Source organism: Tyto alba, unplaced genomic scaffold (assembly GCF_018691265.1).
Source record: "Tyto alba isolate M040663 unplaced genomic scaffold, T.alba_DEE_v4.0 Super-Scaffold_38, whole genome shotgun sequence".
NCBI classification, from domain to species: domain Eukaryota; kingdom Metazoa; phylum Chordata; class Aves; order Strigiformes; family Tytonidae; genus Tyto; species Tyto alba.
The window spans coordinates 22,592,412-22,615,096 of NW_024881313.1; the positions used below are offsets into that span (position 1 = coordinate 22,592,412).

At 40.6% G+C, this 22,685-nt stretch overlaps 1 protein-coding gene across 12 annotated transcripts in view; it reads left to right on the forward strand.

The window, feature by feature from the left end:
- Positions 1–22,685, forward strand: part of KIAA1217 (KIAA1217 ortholog) — a 372,126-nt gene that overhangs the window by 334,690 nt on the left and 14,751 nt on the right. For 11 of the 12 annotated variants that reach the window (XM_042801978.1, XM_032991142.2, XM_032991135.2 and 8 more), the window contains 6 exons: positions 2,474–2,634; positions 9,157–9,332; positions 17,282–17,412; positions 17,658–17,805; positions 19,487–19,988; positions 20,707–20,887. In XM_042801978.1, coding sequence (XP_042657912.1) covers positions 2,474–2,634; positions 9,157–9,332; positions 17,282–17,412; positions 17,658–17,805; positions 19,487–19,988; positions 20,707–20,887 — 1,299 coding nt within the window. The remainder of the gene's footprint in view (positions 1–2,473; positions 2,635–9,156; positions 9,333–17,281; positions 17,413–17,657; positions 17,806–19,486; positions 19,989–20,706; positions 20,888–22,685) is intronic. The other variant, XM_032991122.2, reaches the window with a different exon arrangement.

The window sequence follows — 22,685 nt, forward strand, 5'->3', positions numbered from 1 at the left end:
AGTATTAACATATATTAGACGGAAGCATGGAGTGGGTGCAGAATGGCAGTGAACAAGGACTGTTTATTTCTTAAGTGTTGCTTTCTGTTAAGCAGCTCTTTGAAAGTCAAGAGAGCAAGGAATCATAATGTAGTATAGCAAAAATGTGCAGCAGCTTGCTCGGCAGTGAAATGAAAAGCGCTGTTGTTGAAGCACTGAGCAGATCTAGCTGGAGCAGGTTTAGGTAAGGTATAGCATTACAACAGCCAGCACCGGGCTAGAACAGCTTTTTGTTTGAGCATCTCTCTGGAAACCTATGGCATGGCACACTGTATATAGTGTGGGTGCAGCCAGAGGGGCCTGTGCTTTTACTGACAGGAATTGCAAATGGAGGTAAAGCAAGAAACATGATTCTTCAGAAACCTTTTGGCCTATTTTAAAATAAAAATAGTCTGGTGTAATTTCCATCCTTTAAAAATGCTTCCCCCAGATGAGTTTTGAAAGGGCTACGTTTGAGGTATCCACACCTGTTGGCAAAGGAATAACAATCTGTTGTTCTGCTGAGCTGTACTCACTTGGGCACATTTGAAGACTTTACTGGTTAAAAAGACTACTAGGGATGAGAGGACCAGAGTAAAACTTACCACTCTTGAGTTCATACTCATTCCAGACAGAAGAATGTGTTATGCCTTTTGGTGCACTGAAAATTTGCCTTCATCAGGCAAAGAAAAGCTTGCAACACTAGTTTCTGTTTGATTTCATTGAACTTAATAGAATGTGTGCTTTTGAGAGCAAATTAAGGCCAAAATCCCTGTGCAGACCCATTGATGAGTTATTTCCTGTTTCCTCAGATTTTTTGTTTTATTTTAAAGAGAAGGAAGAAAATGGAGTGAGGAGTGACATAATCATAGAATAGAATCACGGAATCATTTAGATTGAAAAAGACCTTTAGGATCATTGAGTCCAACTGTAAATCTAACACTGCCAAGTTCACCACCAAACCGTGTCCCTAAGCACCACCTCTGCACGTCTTATAAATACCTCCGGGGATGGTGACTCCACCACTTTCCTGGGCAGCCTGTTCCAACGCTTGACAACTCTTTCAGTGAAGAAATTTTTCCTACTGTCCAATCTAAAATCTCCCCTGGTGCAACTTGAGGCCATTTCCTCTCATCCCATCACTTGTTACCTGGGAAAAGAGATCAACACCCGCCTCACGACAACCTCCTTTCAGGGAGTTGTAGAGAGCGATAAAGTCTCCCCTGAGTCTTCTCTACTCCAGACTAAACAATCTCAGTGTTCTCAGCCACTCCTCATAAGACTTGTCCTCTAGACACTTCACCAGCTTTGTAGCCCTTTCGACATGCTCCAGCACCTCATTGTCTTTGTTGTAGTGGGGGGCTGATAGTGCAATAGTCCAGGGAGCGGCAGCCATCTGAGCCTGAGGGACAAGGTGGATGTGACCCTGTGATCAGAAGAGTATGCTGGGCTACTTAGTGCTGGACTTAGGAAATTAAGTGTGTCCTACTGACTGTCATTTTGCATGTTGGAGGTGGGGAGGGGGAGGGACACATAAGAAAAAAAAATTTAAGAATATGGGTTGTCAGTGCAAATTGCTAGAAGAAGCTGTAACATGACTGTTAGCTGATGAGCTGGAATTTGCTTGTACCCTGTAAATAAAGCTTCTTCCCAGGTACTTGAGACTGAAAAGAATAAGCTTGACATTGATGCTGTGTAAAGGAACAACAATATTTAACAAAGAAAGACTTGTGAGGACACTGACAGTTATTCTCAGAGTGTGCCTCAGCTCACTTCCTGGTGTTATGCTGTATTCCTTTGTAAACACAGTCCTGAATAAATGACAGGCTAAAGGGGCATGGGTGGATGCCACATGGCTGGAGAGCAGTTCTCTGCCACACCATCGTTTCATTTCTCTTCTCCTGGTTTTATATAGTAGCTGTTGGAGACACCTGATAGATACAATACAATTGTACTTTAAGCAGCAAAGCAAGATTCTCTATACAATCCTTTTCCTCATACTTGACAGTTTGACTGAATCTCTCTCCAGTGTTAATTAATCAACAAATATGCAGTCCAGGAGTCCTGAGAATTTGCATCAACTTGGCCTCAGATGGCTCCTGGGAGGACAATCTCAAAACTACTTTCAGCACCAATTTGTTTTGCTGCTGTTTTGTGTAATCTGCACTTAGAGCTTATTATCCCATCTTCACTATATGTGGTAGGAAAAAGTATTGTGGTAATGCAGTGCTCTGTTATGGCTGAGGTTCCAGCATAGATACACTCTGATCTTGTACAGTCTTCCCTCAAAATGGATTGGATAAGGAGGTGCCAGTCCCCTGTTAAGACTGAGCATGGGCAAGTGTAATTTTCTTGTCCATCTGTGTGAAATACGTGTGGATTCACTGGGCAGAGAAAGGATTGCGTTTGCACCTTCTCTGCTGGTGAGCTCAACCTGTGCTGTTGCTTATTGCAGGCGCTGCTAACATATCTGGGGGGAAGAACGTGTTGGCGACTGTGGAGTCATCTGTGACCCATCACCCTGCTGGAGCCCCATCAATGCAAGTCAGCCTGCATGGTATGAAACGCAATGTGTCGGATCTGCGGCTGCAGCTGCATCAGATGAAGCAGCTACAGGTATGCTTATCTGGGTAACAACAGGAAAGTGGGCTGTCAGCAAATGCCTTTTTCCTTTCTTTCTTTCGTTCTTTCTCTCCTTCTCTCTCTTTTACCTTTTGTACATGAGTGATTCTCAGGAGTAGAGATCTAGTGAAGAGAAGACCCAAGTATTACAGACCCAAAAGCATACTCTGGTCTAACATATGTCACTTGCATAGTCCTAGAGGTATGAGAATTAGCTCACTTTAACTACTGCTGCTTAGATACTGAGAAAAAACTTCATTTCTAGTTTTGCTTGATGGCTCTAGACATTACAGAAGTATTTATATTACAATAATATTAAGTCTGTGATTACAGTTTGGACCCTGCTATGCTATGTGCTGTATAAACATGTCGGAAGAGCCATGTTCCTGCTCCACACTGTTTACAGTTGAGACAGTTTTTAAGTTTCTGAATAAACAGCTTTGATGTCAGGAAACCCAAATGTAGCTGAGGACCAGTAGACATGCCTTAAGCCAGGGTTTGAGTCCTGTATTTACAGAATCCAGAAGAATAGCCAACTTGAGCAGCAAGGAAAAAAGATTTTTCAAAAGTTGCTGCAGAGGTTTGTTGTGCTCTACTTACATTCACAATTTATCAGTACCTTCCCAACACACATCAACACCTCAAAACCAGCGAGAAACAATAAGAACAATGAAAAGCTAACCAAAATATTCTGTTGAGACATACTATCATGCCGCAAATGTAAATATCTGCTGTTCAATTCAGGCACTGTGAAAATAAGCTTATGCAGCTGTACAGGTCTTCAGCCCTTCACTTAATTGGAAACTGAAGAGCACTGTGTATTGTCTCAAAAGATGTAAAAGGAGATAAAGCAATTTCTTGTAAGACAAAGTGGACAGCAGGGGAACTACTACTCTGTCAGTCCTTCTTGCCTGGAAAGTGACATCACATATTTGGTATTTCAGGGCTGCAGCTACTGCTATTAAGACCAGCGTGGGTTTGAATGTGGGAATGGTACTATGTCAATCTCCTTTGATTTGCTGACTAAATTTGCGACAGAATAATGATAATACAAATCAGAATTCAGACCATGTTTTTCCTTCATTTCCTTAACTACAGGAAATTGAATTGTGAACCAATTGTAGGGCAAGGGAACAGAGGGGTGAGGTAAACATCAGGGTAAAGATAATGTGGCCAAGACTGAAGATGCTGTGACAGCAAGGTCCTGTGATCAGTTTGCTGGTAATGAATAGGTGGCAGGAGGTATTTGGAGCAAACAGTTGTGTCAGCCAGGTGACCTTTGCCTGTGATACAGCACCCAACTAGTTACATTTTCAGTTTAGGATGAGTATGTTCCTGTAGCAAATGTATCTTTCAAAAGCTGTTCGCAGCAGTGCTGCCTACATGCCAGCCATTATGGTCCCCATCTAATTTCAAAGCTCTCGCTTAGGATCTCTGCCCTGGCACATTGCGCTTAAGTGCGTATTCTTCCACATTTGTGCTGCAAACCACTGCAGCCCCTCTGTCCTTCTGTAACCCCATGTGCCAAATGCAGCTCTTGGCAAATGCCTGCAGTCTGGCCACCAGCTGTGCTTAGCATGTGGCTTCATCAAGTGGGATGGAAGTTGCAGTGCTGTGCTGGAGGCAGTGAGTGCATTGTTCTCACAGGGCCTGCTCGCTGAGGAGGTGGCATTTCCCAGCTGTACCTTGTCTCCATGGCTCTGCCCAGGGCAGTAACCTTGCTTTTGATCAGATATAGCATTATGGCGCACAGGAGTGAAGAAACTTGTACCATCTGCACAAATCAATGCTGCCAAGGAAGTCTTGAGAAGGAAAAAAGGACATATCCCAAGTGTGCTCATTTACGCTGGCTGGCTTCCCTTATTTCAGAAATTATAGAAAATTTGGTGCATTGTGCCACTAGGAAGTGGACAAATTTGTGATAGTTGGATGGAAGTCTCAAGGGAAACTTTGTCATATTACATATAAATTGCATTCATGAGAGTGAGTTTTTGTCATGGCTTTCCTGAACGGGTGGAATTATTCTGAGAAAGAGCTCACAGTCTGTAGGGCAGCAAGTGAAACAGATAGTGTTTTAAACTGAAAAATGTTGAAATATCACACTTCTAATTAAAAAAATTTGCGCTATGTTTTGTGGAAAATAATTCTAAGTAAAAAAAGAAAATTATTTTTCTGTTTTTCCAGGTTGTTTGCATAATATGACAGTGCTTCATTTTTTTCACATTCTCTGTTTCTCCTAGGTTGGCAGTCAGCTTGTTCCTGTTTGTGTGAATTTTTCATACAGTGACAGACTAAAAGAAACACTTCCAAAGAACTGAAAACATGATTGCACAGGCACAAAAGTTGGCAGGTTAACTAAGATACAGGAACAGGACATAACACTATATTTGATACTCTCTGTGGTTTAATTTTCAATTGATGCTGTCACTGTAATTTCTTAGTTATTTGCCTAGTAGAATTAGAGGAACACATAATGGAAAAGACCTATTCATTCACATAGCCTTTGTCTGTGCTGGCAAAATCCTCTTTTTAAAACATATCCAGCAGCAATTGATCCAGATGTATTAATTCACACACCAGTTAAATGTACATGTTACCAGACGCAACCAAAAAGTTAAGACTGTTTCTGTTTGTGGTTGGATTATAACCAGAGATTCTTGATATAAAGACATTCGCATCATGGCTGTTGCTAGAAGTTAGATACAGTTCTTGCTACTCCTTTAGCATCTTCCTTAAGCTCTTCGGTTTTCAGAGATACTCAAGAAAGACTAGTTTCGTGGTGCTGTCTCATTGACAGAGATAGGCTATAACCCAGCCTGTGTCCTGGATGCATTTTTTGTTGGTAAGACTGGTGCCCATGATGAGTTCAGTGGGGTTGTTAATTCTGCACTCACAGATGATGCGAACTCTTAGTGGTAGGTTTGAACCAAGCCTTAGAGTACATGTTCATGGTATATATCATTAGCTTATATGTACATTGGATTTTTTTGTCTATTCCTTCCTTTCTTTAACTGAACGCATTTCAGGGGAAAGCAGTTCGATATGATGTTAGGAATGTCTATGCATGTATGCTTTTCCTTCACTCAGTGTATTATTTGCAGGGAAATGAGTGCTGCAGAGAGGATAGAAAATATAATACTGTCATTAATGGTATATGATGCTCAGTTTTACAAGTGTAACTTTGAATTATAAATTCAAGTATGTTTTGAGCTGCCTATGTATGGTAAACAAACTTCAGGAGTTAGATAATTAGATTCTACAGAAATCCCTAGTTGCAGGCAGTCAGTCCCTGTTTGTGGCTGTGCACTGTAGTGTGTGGGGAGGTGGGTGGCCCAGAAGCCTCTCCCAGCAGGGCCTGGGAAGCTTCCACTGGACAGGTCATGCTTGTTTCCTAATGAGAAGCAGGGCTGTGAACTAATACCTGGTTTTCCAGTTACCTGTCTCATAGTAAATAATTGGTTCAAAGTGAACAAAACTGATTATCAGATTATTCTTGAAGTAGGTGCCAGAGGCAGTGCAGGGGTACTTGTGAGAGCAGTGATAGATAATGGCTGGGGCAGGAACCGAAGAAGAGGGACAAGGTAGGTAACTGGAGAGATTTGTGAGGCTACGAGTGAGAATCAGTGATAATGAATGTAAGAGAGGATGCTAGAATTCTAAAAAAGCATGTTAAATTTCTTTCTCTTTGATTGCTCTTTGCAGTTATAAGTCAATTTAACTCATTAGCAATAAATTGCCATTCGGTGGTGACAAGAAAGCCGGCATTGCTTTTCCTTACCTTTGGGCATTTGACTTTGGAACTTGAACACTGTTTTAACAAAGTTTCTTTTCAAGTGTGAATGTCTAAGTTTGTTTATTTGGCTTGTTTTCAAGCAAACTTAAAGTACAAAAAGTTCTGTTCTGTGGAACCCAAATAAAGCTGTCAGATCCATAAAACTTCTACCACTTGAAGTGGTGGAGTAACTGGCAGAAGTGGTCTGAGGGACAAATGGGGTGTGCAGTTAGCCAGGGAGCCACAGATCTGATACCCTCTGACAGAAGAAAGGTGAGAATCAAGTTCAGTTCCAGAATGTGCAGGTAAATGTGCTATAGCAGCCAGAGATGGCCGCCTCTTCCTTAGCCACAGCTCTTCTCCTCTGGTTCTGTTCACCCTGCCTCATGTTGTCCTCTGGCTAGTGACTCTGCCCTGCTTAAACCCACAATTACTCCTCTCTCCTAGTTCCTTTTCTCTCTCTGCACTGATCTGTACCTCTCCCTTCTCATCTTCTGTCCCTGTTCCCCAAGCATGAACAAAATCAGGTTTTTCAGAACTAGCCAAGTGTTGCATGTATTTTCATAGAAATGGCCAAAAACATCTCTTTGATAGCAAGATGAGCCATTTCCTAGATGTCAAGAGGTCACTCCAAACATTGAGGTTTGTTTGAGAGTCCTCAGCATACAAATTTTTTGAAATATTGCTGAGTTATATTTTTATTCCCTAATCTTGTTAACAGAAATTAATGAATTTTTATGACTGAAAATTTCTAATATTGTTCAAGCACTGCATAAGTGGAAGGGGCAAGCACCTTACCTGTAGTTGTCACTACAATAAATATAGTTCCCCCGTATACCTCCATAATAGGGAAAAACGTGTACCTGCCATTGCACAACCCCACACACTCACACATACTTGATTTTGGTATTACTGGGAGTCACTGTTACCAGCTCAGGAACATAGAGGACTTAAATTCTGGACACCTGAGACTTAAGTCTGACTGTGTTACTGACCTTCTCACTGACCTCCGATCAGTTGTTTCACATATCCCAAGTCACTTCCCTGTGTCAAATTTCCCCACTTTTTAAAGAGCTGTGAATAAACTGTATGACTGAAGTGTTACATTCTCATTCACTCATTTGTTCATTCATTTATGTTTTCCTTCTTGAAAATATGGCATAATGAAAGAGATGTGTGTCTCAGATAGCTGTGCTGGCCTCACTGTAAGAGGTTTTAATTTATCAAATCCAAACATTAATCCCATAGTGGGGAAAAATACACATATGCACTGTCTTCAAAAGAATTCGGTCTGGTATAAAGCAGCTGACAATGTTTATAAATCTGTGCTGTTTCAAATGTTTTCCAGCTTCATTTTTTTCCCTAACTGCTAACACTTATCTTCAGCTGAGTTTTGAGCTAACACCTCCCGCTTGTCACAGCTCAGACCCCCCCCGCACACTTTCCATGAAGTGTTACCCTCCCTCTCATCACAGTTGTGTTGCTGGAGAAGGCAGTCAGGCACAAGGACTGAAGAGTCAGGAGGGGAGAGTTGAGTTTGTTCCTCTAATTCCCATACTGATTGGAAAAAATGACCTGGCAAAGGTTTTTTTTTTACCTTCTGATTCCCGTGAATTCTCTTAAATTAACTTAAAAAGAAGTCTTGTTGCATTATTCTGTCTTGTAGGTAACCCATTTTTGTGATTCTTCCTATTAGGCAGTGGTTTTGCTTCGTATGTTAAATGTGGTTTGGCTGTTAAGCCTGGATGTTTAGAAGACAGCTGACAGTTCGATTGCTAGTTTTAAAACTGGAACTTAATCTCCCAATTGACATAGGTGTTCTTTGAAATCTCACAGTATGAGATGGCTGCTGGGCTAGCCGAGTTGTGTTCATGTTGCCTCTGTCCTAAAGCTGTGACTAGGTAGAGTCCTGTTTATCACTTTGAGTGTTGTGATTTGCATAAGAGACTTCAACAGGTTTGGTTTGTGTGAGCTGCTCTAGGGCTACCTGCAAGTGTAAGTTTGTTTTCTTAGCTGTGTTTTGCTCTGCAAACAGTATCAGTAAGAAAATGAATGCTTTAGGTACTTAACATAAAGCTAGGACAAGAAAGAAGGTGTGACTTTTATGGTTCTCAGAAAATTACTGTACTATAAAGGGGGGGTTTTTTGTGTGTAAGGGAGATTTTATGTATTGCAGATGAGCTGTATGTCTGTACCAAATTACACCAGATGGCACAATCCTTCCTCTGCCACTTGAGAGACTGAAAAATTCCATTCTGAGAACAGCAGTGCATTCCAGCCTTGACATTAATGTGTGGGATTAGCCACTAGGCACGTATGGGCAGTGCAGTGCATAAGCTTACGAGATATGTGCGAAGTGGAAGTCAAGCTTCCGGCTTTCTAGTGAGGTGTGATTAATTCTTGATTCATGCTGGACTGAGCAGAATAAAGGGGCCACAATCCTTGCAGAAGTTATGCACTGAATGTGGTGTACTGATCCCAACATCTTTTGTTTGTCAGCTTGAAACCAGAAGTTAGATTATATATATTAGAAACTAATCAGATTTAGTCTTTTCTCACCCCTAACACTTCCTCATGGAATAATGTTTATAGGTAAAGTTAAGGATGGAAAGAAGAAGGTAAAAACTCTCTCTTGATGTAGGTCTGTGTTTATCCCAACCTTTTTCTGTGCTCTGCAATGTGTTCTGTTGCCAGGGTTGTCAGTCAAGCAGGAATAATTGAAGTTGATTTCTTTTGTGCAACAGCTGCAGAACCAAGAGATGCTGAGGGCAATGGTGAAGAAAGCAGAGCTGGAAATCAATGGCAAAATGATTGAGACAGTGAAGAGGCTTGAAGATCCTGTGCAGCGACAGCGCAACCTGGTGGAACAAGAAAGACAGAAATACCTCAATGAGGAAGAAAAGATTGTGAAGAAGTTATGGTGGGTTGAGAAACCTCTTAGAATGCGTTGCTTTTTCCTGGCTTTTTCTTCCATAAAGTAGTAGTTTTCACCACTGTCTTCAGTGAAACGGCACCCATGTATGCTCTTTTAGCTGTGTTTTCTTGCACTCATATTGGCTGTAAAACTGTGTCTGTGTTGTACAAATCACTGGTCCTGACTGGGAGACCTTCTGGCAGCCCACTGGGTAAGTCTCACCAGTATATAGAGTTTCAACCTCTTCAGAAGTCCCCTGTAAAGGGACAGATGACTATAAGGACCATGACTACCTCCATCTTCTGAAAGCCTCCCCCTACCCTAGCTCTCCCCTTCAGCTTTATGTATTATGATGTAGGGAATGAGGAAGGAATTTCCTCAAGAACAAATGGATGCAAAGGAAGGTAATGAGTTTGGCTTTAAGTATGACAATCAGATTTCAATAGTAAGTGCTTTGGCTATTGCATGGGAAAAGGAGAAGAAGCTCATAGAGGACTGAGGTTTAATTGCAGCCAGCAATGCCAGTCTTCATCTAAAATTTACATACAGGATTTCTATACATTTAACTGCAGATAAAAATACTTCTCTTTTTTTATTGTTGCTGCATAAAGGGTGTTTGTAAGAATTTTTTTTCTCTTTTTTTTTTTTTTTCCCAAAAAATTTCAGCCTACCAAGACTGGTGGGATCCAGTTCTTTATTTTAGTCCATGTTCAGTCAGCAGGAAACAAGATGAAGCTGAAATCAATAAACAGTTTAACTAGTTCTAACACTCACATTTGTAAGATGTTTTATATCTAATTATTTCTCATTACTGCATTTCGTTCACACATGAAGAGTTGCTCCATAAGAGAGAAACTTTCTAGTCAGCTTGTCATGGGAAATGATGTTTGAAGAGCCCTAGGAGTACAGTTATTGACAGCTAAGGAGAGTAAATCTTTCCTGTTGATCAGTGTGTCAGATGAGTAAGATTTATAATAAAAATGGTGCATCTGTAGAGACAAAGTAGAGTGCTATGAAGGGAGTGTATGTTTTCTGTGAAGAAAAGTTGAATGTGTAGTAACAGTCTATGCTAGTGTATATAATCCTCTCAGCTGGTTTGTAGTCTTAAATAACATTGTGTTATAGTCTTAAGTAATTACCCTCATGTTCGTCACTTCATTCCTGTGTACCTCATTGCCTAGTTTCTATCTTGTTTGTTCTCTGTGGAAGGAACAATTTGTGTGATGGCTGTTTATTGCATTGCCTCATAAAATGGATACTAAGTGAGGTCAAGTGCAAATGGCATTAGTTGTTACAGCTGTTCATTTAGGATGCAACTTTTACTGCAATATGGTTTTGTTTTATCAGTGTCTGGAATTTTTTCTGTTCACAGAGTTTCTGCTGCTTCTGTGCTACTTCATTACTTAATGTTACAGGAAAATGCCTTACTTGGATCATTCATAGGCTGTAAATATTAGATTAACCCTTTTAGAGACATCCTAGAAACAAATACTATATCACACACAATTATTTTTCATCAGTTGTGTCCAATAAGATTTCTTTATCATGTATTTGCATGTTTGCAGGATCAGAGCCCAAAAGAAAAAGCACATCTGACAACAATGCTTTAAGTTCAACAGCTGATGGCTGTTAATAATGAAGTGCATACATCACAAAATTATACATCAAATGTCACTGGCAGTATTCAGGAAAGGGTTGACATTCTAGGTAGGAACTTTTAATTAAGCTAATCCCAGTGCAGATATATAAACAAATGCAAAGCAACAGGGCAAAAAAAAAAATACTGTTTCTCTAGTATTTCAACTGTTGCCCTGTTGACCTTACCTAAATCATAGGACTAACTCAGTAGACAGACTTCATGCAAGACAAGGGATATTAAGGATTTCTGCAATACTTATGAAAGTGTATTTAGTGCTCTGAAGTGGTAAATCTCAGCTTAAAAACCTCTCCTGCAATTCTGAAGATTATCGCTGGGAAATAAAGAAATAAAAATACTGAGAGTTTCATGTTGTAAACAGCAGAAATGTTGGTGTACATTTCAGAGCAAGTTTTCTGTTGAGCAGCTATTCATGATGGTGCCTACAGAAGTGTGCCCGTGTGTGTCACACCTGTAACAGGGTTACAGTTCAGAGATATCTGATGAAATCTGAGGAATGTGGTTAAATGTAGTATTAATGCACACTTGTAACATTGAAATATACTCTCAGAATTAACTGGGTAGGTTTTTTTCTGTCTAGTCTTTTGATTCAGCAGATGTTATATATGACAATTCCAGGGTTGTAGATGCTAGCCTTAAAATTTACCAGACCAAGGACAATCTATGATGAAACATTGACTAATGAAGTATTTATGTTGTGAGAAGCATGTTACAGGTATGACTACTATATGTTGTAGATTCTTGTAGGCACTTAGAGAGGGCTTTATAAGCACAGTATTTAAATTATAGCTACATCCAATCTGTCTGATCCATGGTAAATTACAGTTTATATTTTTGTTAGGAAAGGCATCAGACTGTATTATAAGAACCTTGCTCGGTAAAAGCAAAACTTCACTTAGCAGTCTTGGAGAGACACTAGTAGCAGATACTTGGGAAAGGATATAAGAACATGGCAAAATCCTCAGAGCACATCTCCTTGCTTTTAATTACTTGTAGCGCAGGGATTTTCCAAGACAGAGATGGTATCTTCATATGTAAAAGCTCTGAATGGATTGTTTACTTTTAATGAACTTATGCATTTTTTTAAATTTATATGAACTTTGTTGTATACAATGTATAGGCACAATGAATTCTATAGAGTAATTCTTTTTTGGGTAGTGTCATGGTTTAACCCTAGCAAGCAACTAAGCACCATGCAGCTGCTTTCTCACTCCTCTCCCCTCCCAGTGGGATGGGGAGGAGAATTGAAAAGAAAAAAAGGTAAAACTTGGGGACTGAGATAAGAACAGTTTAATAACTAAGCTAAACTATAATAATAACAGTAATAATAGTAATGAAAAGGAGTATCATAAAAAGAGAGAGAAATAAAACCCCAAAAAAACACAAGTGATGCACAATGCAATTGCTCAGCACCCACTGACTGATGCCTGAGCAGCGATCTGCCCCTCCTGCACAACTCCCCCCAGTTTATATACTGATCCTGACATTCTGTGGTATAGAATATCCCTGTGGCTAGTTCGGGTGAACTGTCCTGGCCATTCTCCCACCCAGCTTCTTGTACACCTGCTCATTGGCAGAGCATGGGAAACTGAAAAATCCTTAATTTATGATAGCACTGCTAAGCAACAATAAAAGTTCAGTGTGTTATCAACATTATTCTCACACTAAATCTAAAACACAGCACTGTACCAGCTGCAAGGAAGAAAATTAACTCTATCCCAGCCAAAACCAGGACAAGTATAATCTTCCATGTTTTTGAATCTATCATCTGTCACTCAATCCCTAAACTTTTAAATCATGCACAGCAAAATATTCAACCTCACCATGCTAGTCATGGTTATAGATGCTGTCCCACTTCCTTTTCTCCTACTCATGCCTTTTCCAACCTGAAGATTTCTAGTCTGCTTTGTTACTCCTCTTGTAGAAGCCTTTCTATACATTTCATCATCCTGTTGCCTTTCTCTATGCCCTTTCTAACTCTAGTGTGCATCTGTGAGATGAGGTTGGGAAGAGACAGCTGTATCGCATGTGGGCACACCATGACTTCATGCAGTGGCCTGGTGATGGCTTCTCTGTCTTCATGTTCCATATGAGCTTTCCATTACAAATCCAACATCTCGCTCACAATGGATGATTATCAATTCAAAGTTCATTACTGTGTATAAAAACTTAGGGGTTTGAGAAGTTGTTGGTTTTAGGTGGGGTTGGTTTTGTTTTTATTTCTCCTCATGAGCATTACTTTACATTTACTAGGAGTTAATTTAATCTTTGTTTTTCTTCTGGTCAGTTAATATCAAATCATCCATCTGCAGCCCTCTGCAGTCACCTTTCATTTTCACTCTTCTGAATATTTTAATATACTTTTGAGATTTTTTTAACTATACTATTCATCCTCTTTTCTAAATAATTTATAATATGTTGAAAAGCACCATCCCTAGCACCAATCCCTGTGGAACCCACGAGCAAACTACATACATTGAGTAAGCTGCTCATTGATCCCTTCCCTTTACTTCCATACTTTAACATGAGAGGATTTCCTCTCTTGTCCCATGGCAACTTTGTTTTCCTGAAAGCTTTTGCTCAAGTACCTTGCTGAAAGCCTTTTGGACTATAGCTTGTCCCCATGTTTTTGTTGTTGTGGATTTTTAAGACTTACCTTCTCTTTACACAAATCACATTAATTTCTCCTTAACACAGCATATTTATTCATTGGTCCACTAATTCTTTATTGTTTATTCTTTATTTTGGTATCTATCAATTACACCAGTCTGGGTGTCAGTCTCACCAGAGTACAGTTCCCTGTATAGCCCCATCCCCTTTTGAAAAATTTATTTGTATCATCTATGACACTTTCCACTACTCTGGTGCCAAAGCAATTTTAATCAAGAAGTTAGATGCTTAGCATTAATACTTCGACTGTTTTATTCTCCAGTTGCTGTTGAACTCCAGGGCAAATACCATCTGGTCTGGGTGATTTGTTACTATTAATTTTGTCAGTTTGGTTTGTAACCTGTTCTACTGATACTGCAGTCTGAGACAGATCCTCTGATGCTTTTTTGCCTAAAGAAAGATCTCAGCATAAGAGTTTGCTTCAGTTCCCCTGTGTAAAACATAGATGCAGAAAAATCATTTATCTTGTATTAGCCTTTTGAAACTGCATTAATGTGAGTGTCTTGTTAATTGTGTTTGCTCAGTATAATCTATAAAGCTAAGTTGTTTCCCCAGATACAGAAGAGAAATTCTGGAGACCGCTGGATCTGTTTCAGGCTTTGGCTCCTGAGGGCTGAAGTTTCTTTTCCCTTGTAGTTAGCAACATGAGGCAGTATAGTATAGTATCCCCTGAGTAATTTCAGGATCAGTTGTCTTGTTTGATAGTATCACTGTATGGAATCAAAGGGGTTTATGATGACCCTTTGTCGTGATTTAAACCCGGCTGGCAGCCAAACACCATGCAGCCACTTACTCACCCTCAGCTAGCCCTGAGGAATAGAGGAGAGAGATGGAGGGATAAGGAGACTTGTAGGTCGAGATAAAAACAATTTAATAATTGAAATGAAATAAAATTATTTTTATTTAAATTGAAATTGAAATAAAATAAATTATTATTATCATTAATATTATTATTGATAATAATAACAATAGTGATAATAGAAAATACAAATGAGTAATGCACAATGTGAGTGCTCAGCACCCATTGACCCGTGTGCAGCCTGTTCCCAGCTAGTGATCCTAGAGAAAAGAGAATCCTGAAACCACCATCCTGAAAACCTGAGTGGAGTTTCCTGATCAACCCTTATCTATATACTGAGCATCGGCCAGTTTTTGTCCATTACTCTGTCTGTGCTCCCCCTCAGCTTCTTGTGTACCTGCATACTAGCAGGACATGAGAAGTTGAAAAGTCCTTGATTTCTTAGCAACTACTGAAACCATCGGTACATTATCAACATTCTTCTCATGCCAAATCCCGTACTGAATCCGAAACACAGCACTATTCTAGCTACTAAGAAAGAATGAAAAAGAAACCAATTAGCTCTATCCCAGTTGAAACCAGGACACCCTTCCATTTCTACTGCTCAAAGAACAAAGGGGAAAGAAAGCCATTGTCAGCTACCTGGAAGTCTCCTTTATCCCTACATTTCCAACAATCATAAACCTACCAAAACACGGTAACATTGTTGTGTTTGTTCCTTTCTCTTCTTCCCACCCATGAACAAATTTAAGCTTCTTCTCTTATCTTTTTTGTTCCCTGGTGGATGTGAGTATCTGAGAAGCTGCTTTTCCAGTGCTGAGCTGCAAAAAGGAGGGAGGATGCCCTGTGCTTCCCAAAGTGGCACTGCCTACCCTGAGTGCTGGTATCAGGGCATTAGGAGTAGGGAGGATGCATGACTGTAGGGCACCGTTCTGGAGGGCAGGAGCCTTAGTGTTGAAGGGAGTGACAGGAAGCTGAATTACTTTTCCAGCTCCTTCCCAGCCTGTAGCTGTGCCTTTTATTGCAAAGGCAGGCAAACACAGAGACAGCAGATATCTGCATTGTTGCAGCCTCTGCCGCTGAAAAAGTACCCTGAGAAACGTGCCCTTGCTGCCATCGTGTGGTCCAGCGGATTGTTTCCTGCAGATATGCTTGTGCTAGTGGAAGTCGTGACTCCCCCAGCTTTCTCAAGGCAGAGTCTTTGGGAGAAGTGGACTTAAAATGGGAACAGGATCATTTACCTCCACTTGTTTGTGATCTGTTCAGGAGCAACTTAAAAATCTTAATTCAAAATTGGTTTACAGTTTCACAAGTTCTTAATCTTTGGATTGAAATTAATTCTTTGCTGTGTGCACTTGATGTTTGGTTCCTGGTACTATTTCTGTTTTTCTATCAGAAGTACTATTGTATTGCCATTTATTGTTCTGTGTGACTCTGCTTCCACTTTAAATTGACCTAAATGCGGGGTGGTGCTGCAAGGATTTTTCTCCTTTTTTTTTATGCCATTACTGGCAATGTACTCCTCTCTTTTCATCCCCATGTCACCTGTTCACTGAGAGGGATCTAGGAAGTCACCTGGCTGAAGATAAGTAAATTTCTGCTGGATTTTCATGGCAGTGCTAGTTCAAGGTGAATATGTAGAAATGCAAGACCTGCAGTTGGTGCAGAAGGCAGACTTCCCCTACACTTTTTCAGACAATCAGCCCGTACCTTGGTTCTCTTACAGAAACTGCAAAACTGCTGCCTGAGTAGATGTGAGAAATGAGGCCCAAAATTAGATTAAACTGAGTAACTAATCTATCACTTCAGAGTTTTCTTTTCATTGTTTTATACAATTAAGCTGATTCTCAGAATATTCCTGTTAGTAAATTTGGTATCTTAATAGACGTTGGTTCCTCTTAGAATAAATATTCAAGAGATGATCCGTTTAAGGTAATCACATTGGTGTTTGTATAGTTGTGCAAAATGCATTTCAGGGTTTTTGAGAAATGTTTAAGCTTCTGTGTGGAAACTCCAGATAAAGCAATGTGGTCTCAACCTTAAATGGAGAAAAAAAAAAAGTGGCTCCCTCCAAAACAAAAATAAAGTTTATGTGTCTGAAGGATTGACAAAATTTATGTGAAGTATGGAAGCACTGGAAAGAATATTGGGAAAAGTGATGAGGAAGCACCAGATGGAGCCAGAGGAAGCATCGGACAGCACTGGTTGGAAGAAACATCTAAAGTGATTCACTCTTGAATCCAGATGCTGAGCGAGAACTGCACACAATGTACACTTGCTGTTTCAGTCGGGCTATTTGTGGAAATAGGACCCTGTATCCTGTCTAGCAGGACCTGGTAGGTAAACAAGGTTGCAGCAAGGGACCATTAGTGCCAGGTTTCAGGTTGTTACTTCACTGTTGGATATTCCTTTGCATGGAATCAGCAGTGAAAAAGCAAGGTGCAAGCCAGCACTGGATGCAGTGGTACTGTGTGTCTGTACCCTTCTGGGATCTGTGTCCCCAGAGGGCTGGCTGTTAGGTGTTTCACCACCCCACCCGCCCTTTGTAGCACAGTTGCCCTGAGGTCAGTGTGTTCTGCACATCTTCAACCTGTCAGAGAAATCAATGACTTGAGATAGTTACAAGCCTGTTCCTACTCTGTGAGCGTGAGTGTGCAACATCCTCACCTCCCCTCGTGGTACCCTGCTTTTTTTTCATCCTGCGGTGTCAGATTTAAAGATGGCACAGTTGAGGTTTCTGCTTTAGTTTAGTCCATTCATTTACATATATTTGACTGTAATGTGAAAGTCCTGCTTACATTTTTTTGTCCACTTTTTTTGTTTTGCTAGTGAGCTGGAGACGTTTGTGGAAGACCTGAAGAGGGACTCTACTGCTTCCAGCAAGACAGTTACACTGAAGGATGTTGAAGATGGAGCCTTTCTTTTGCGTCAAGTGGGAGAAGCTGTTGCCACCCTGAAAGGTATGTACTCTTCCTTTTTACTTTTGGTTCTTTTCTTTTAAGCGCAGCAGCTGAGAACAGTTTTGCCTTTGATCTGAAGGCATTAATTTTCACTTCCAAAAAGACTTAAAATTAGGCTAAAGGAGCTTGTTGCATGGCCCCTGGAGAGAGGCAGATGCTCAGCTATTTAACATTCACCCCATCATCCGTTTCTCCCCAGGGCTTTTATTGTTTCCTCTTGAGCTTCATAGTTGTTGTCCTTGCAGGAGAGTTCCCGACACTGCAGAATAAAATGCGTGCGATCCTCCGTATTGAGGTAGAAGCCGTGAGGTTCCTAAAGGAAGAACCACACAAGCTAGACAGCTTGTTGAAACGTGTGCGCAGCATGACCGATATCCTTACCATGCTCAGGAGGTGATATTTTTTTTTTTCTCTTTTCTTCAAAGCTAAAAAATTTCCTCAAGCAGGGCTGGAACAGGTTTTGGGTTTGGGTTCTTCCCTCCTCCCCAGGCAATTTTGAGAAATGCAAATTGCAGTATTTTATAGACTCTTCCTGGAGCCTTCTCAAGGGAAACCAAATTAGCCTTCCCTGTGCTCTGTGCAGTGGTTCTGTTGTAACCAACAGCCCCAGTCGTTGAGATCTTATGATTGAAACTAGCTCCCTCTGAACTCAACACTTTCAGATTTGGGAAGTACCTGGATGAGAAAGTTTACAGAGTGGTATCAGTCACATATCTGAGCTAATTAATTGTAGGCATTTAAAGGAATCTAAGCTAATAGAAATATTCTCTGACACTGAAATGTACATGCCCAAAACTGTAACAGTAAGAAACAAAACAGGAAAAGATTCTAAGTGGATACAGATATCCTAAACCTTCTGAAAGTAATAAGTACTTTTCAGTATGCTTGTGAATTCATGCAAATTATTTATTCTGTTCTTTGCAAGGAAAATGTTACAGAAAGTTGAAATATTAGATAAAATTTGTGTCCACTAAGTGCCAGTGTTTAGCTATGTTTGTCAGAATATATGAGCAGCAAATGACTGCTGATTTATATGAGGCAATAGTCACTGGATTTAATTTCTACTCGAAACCGGTGAATCAGGCCAAACTGACCGTGGTGGTGGTCTAAATTTTACTTCAATTACAAGAAAATGTAAGTCAAAAGCCTGTTGTTGCTACCATGATGTTGGGAATGTAGGGCTGTCAGTGTTTCCATATATCCTGAAGCATATGTAAAATGGATTTGCCAGTACTGGCAGATGAATAAAATGGTTTATGTAACAGGTCTTCTAAGAGCCATCACTTATTTTTCCATGTAGATAAACATCTTTATCCTTTCGTATTAGTTTAATTTTCTTAAAAAATTACAAGTTATTTCCTGTCTTGCCCTGTTTGGGGGGAAAAAAAAAAAAACCCACCACGCTATGCCTGCCAAAGTTTTACCAAAAGTAACGTTTTGCAGTGAAGTTATGTATTAAGCCTCATAAAGTCTGTTTCAGTAATGGAAAAAGTGATGATATCTGATGGCTAGCTACACTCCAAAGCTCAGCCATTTTACAGCTGGGTGCCAGAAATAGTTGACTGTTTACACCCTCAGCTCCTCCTGGCGCACACTCTTAAGAGACAAGACCTTCATGAAGCGTTGCTTGAGGGTTTTATTTTGGCAATTTGCCAAACTGTTGCTACCTCACACTCTACGTACCTCACACTTCCTGTGCTAGTAGTCCAGGAATGTCTTGTTTATCTAGATACAGTATATAAAATTTAAGTCAATGGGTTTGCATTCCCCCTCCAAAATCAGCTCACTATTAACTCATGGTTTGGTTAAAAAGTGCCGGTATGTCCATGAGGGTTTACAAACATTTAAAAGGCAAAAACATCCTAATTAAAGTGGCCTGTTTAGAACTCTGAGTACCTGACTCTGAGAGAAAGCTGTAAGATCGTGTGATCTGAGCATCAGGAAGAAAAAACACCATTTTGATGTTTTTGATATAGGTACACTTCCCTTGCAAAAGTTTATCATTAAGTATTTCTCATGACTTACCTGTATGTTAACCATGTGCCATGCTGTTGTGTTCAATTTGGCTGGGCAGACATGTTACAGAAGGACTGCTGAGGGGTGTGGATCCATCCCAAGCCGTGCAATACTCTGCTATGGAAAAGGCCACTGCAGCTGACACTCTGAAAAACCAGGAGGAGCTCAAGCATGCCCAGGGACACGCACAGCAAAACCTCACGGCAATCACGTCAGAGTCCCAGATGTCATCAGTCAAGTCAGAAGTCATCCCCTTCTCAACAATGACAGTCCATCATGTGCAGAGCTCGCCTGTTGTCATCCATCAGTCTCAGCACTCGTCAGCTCTGGTCAACCATGCCCAGGGTTCACCCACCACAGCCAGCCACAGCGACGGTGTGCCGGCGGGTGGCCACCTCTCAGCCACCCCACCAGCCCCCCTGCAAGAGCCTGCAACAGCATCCCAGCCCACACAAGCCACGCCAGCACCACAGGTCTCTGTCAATGGCACCACCATGCAAAGTCTTTTCATTGAGGAAATCCACAGTGCAAGTACCAGAAACCGAGCTGTATCAATTGAGGTACAGTGTATTCTACTCAACTAGTTGTCCTCTCTTTGGGTCTGAGCTCAGTCTCACTCTTGAGACTGCAGGTGGGATTCTTCAAATGCATTCTGGGGATTTATATGCTTAACTCCTAACTACACCGTGCACTTCTGAAGATACCCTCTGATTTAAAACGCAACAGGATAATAACATGTAATTAAAAGGAATAACTGTGTTTTTTTAAATAACCTTTATTTAAAAAAAAATAGAATCCTTTTTTAGAACACCTTAGTTTTGAACAATAATGTGAGTCTCTGGCAACACTTGCATCAGTGGATTTCATTCACCCTTTAGATCTCCATATCCCTCATTATGGAGAGGTAAAAGTGAAAGAGTGTTAAGTTCCAGTGGTTTCACACAGAGATACTGAGAAAACGAACAAGTGTCTTATTACAGGCATGCACTTTAATCACAAGTGTAATATAGTAAGGCAGTGACCCAGAATTAAATTTTGCCTTTGTTCCTTTGGTTAGCAGTGGCCACTGTCAGTCTGTCATGTGTTTGTGTCATACCTAGCACAATGGAAGTCAGAACCAGTGTACAGTTAGTGTTAATATATTTCCACTAGTTGCTGACTAGAACTGGAAGAATCTTTACATATTGACCTATAATGATTACATACGGATTTTTTTAAAACTAAGTGATCACAACAGAAATCAGAAAAATAAATAGATGCTTTATTGCTTTTGTCTAGAAAGCTGAAAAGAAATGGGAAGAGAAAAGACAAAACCTTGATCACTATAATGGAAAGGAATTTGAAAAGCTCTTGGAAGAGGCCCAGGCCAATATTATGAAGTCAATTCCTAACCTGGAGATGCCTCCCCAGCCAGCAGCCTTGACTAAAGGGGATGTGGTGGAAAAACTAGAAGTCTCAGGTAAGGTTTGCTGGAGTAAATGGTGCTAACGAACTGTATTCTAAAGAATTGGAAAGAGAGGTTATTTTTCCTACTTTCTAGAATGGTTTTAGTTTACAGATATCTGTGTTCTTGATCATACCTATGAGTATGTCCCCAGGATGCAGTGATTTTGCAGGTGCCAGTGTGGATAACCAGCTGAACACGAATTTCCCCATATTGCAACTGAGAGAGTGAGTTTGTCTTCTGGAGATACAGACTCCTCATGAGCAAGAGAGTAAGAGTACACCTTGCTTTTGACAGAAATGAGAGTATCTGTATACTATATCTATATCTAGTATAGTGTGTTCAGTTTTGCACTTAAAAATTTAGCATTGCAGAGAGCTCTGGAAGAACCACAAAGTTTGTCCTTCCGGTCCTATTTTTTTCACAACTGAACATAAAAATCCAGGTCTGAATTTCTTCAGAGTTCAAGGAGCAAAGAAGATGCCTCAGCCAAACCCTGGATTTATCTCATTAGCCAAACATGAGTCAGCTGCAAAATTCTTACCCATCTACTTAAGCAATAGTCCACCTGGCTCAGTAGTGTGTCCCTGAGAGAGGCAATGGGAGGTACTGTCTGTGGGCAGCACAGAACCTGGCCGCCTTCTGCAGTCGGCTAGTACTCCCCCAGCACTCCCAGTTGATATTAGAGGGAATATCCCAACCTCCTCCTTTTCATATCCATTATAGACATTTTATCCAGTAATTCCTGCATACCTGCTTATATCATTTGCATCCCTACTGCTGTGTCAGTGAAGGAGCTTTCCTTCACCTCTTTTAAGCTAATATACTGGATTCTCTGAGTTCCCCATAGTTCTAATATTCTGTAATTCGGCGAACAACAGCTTTGCATTCCCTTTTCATGAAGGCAGTGGCTGAACCTTGATCATACCCTGGAGGTCTCAGCCTGCCCCACAGGCTCCAAACTGCAAACTTGCAGTCTTTCTGGTCCCTCCATCTAGGCCAGCTGCTCCCTCCAGTGTGTCCTCCTGGAGCTGTGGAGACCCAGAGCTGTCTGCTGCACTCAAGGTGTTAGCATGCCAGGGTTGTAAATAGCTGCAAAGCAATGCCCTGGTGCTTGTGTAGACAGATTGATAGAGAATTTGGGAGGAGTGTTTTCACATCCAGCATTTTGTTCTGGGCGCACCTTTGACAAGTTGTGGCTCCATAGATGTTTCACAACATATGTGTTTAAAATAAATTCTGTTGAACCTTGTAAAATACTTTTAGAATTCTGGCACCATTCAGTGAGGTTACTGGCTATCAACACAATTATCTTGTATAATGTGTAGCATAAATAGAAAAAGTCAGTGAAAATAAATACCATATGGGTGCAGCGATCTGTGACATCTTAAAAAGTGCAGAGCACAATAACAGAGAAGTTTTGTAACTCGCATAGTTAACTAATCCACTTCTAGAACACAATTTTGCACACTGTGTAGCCAGCAGATTTAAGGAAGCATTTGATGAGATTGAGACATTTGCCTTCTGCTGTGCATAATGAATCCTGTAATAGTAACATAAATAAGGGAACAGCAAAACTTTTCCTCAATATCTGATTAACTATCTTGCATGCCACCCAACTCTTTTATGATTCAAGATGAAAATTTCAATATCAGTCTGCATCAGGCTAGAAAACTGAGAAACATACGGAAAGAGAGACCACCTACCTACTAATATAGTGCATAAGACATTTTGGCCGTAAATTAGCAGTCCTCTGTTTGCTTCACTGCAGAACCCAGATGGATCACGTTACCAGAATATGTTGTCTCAGCCA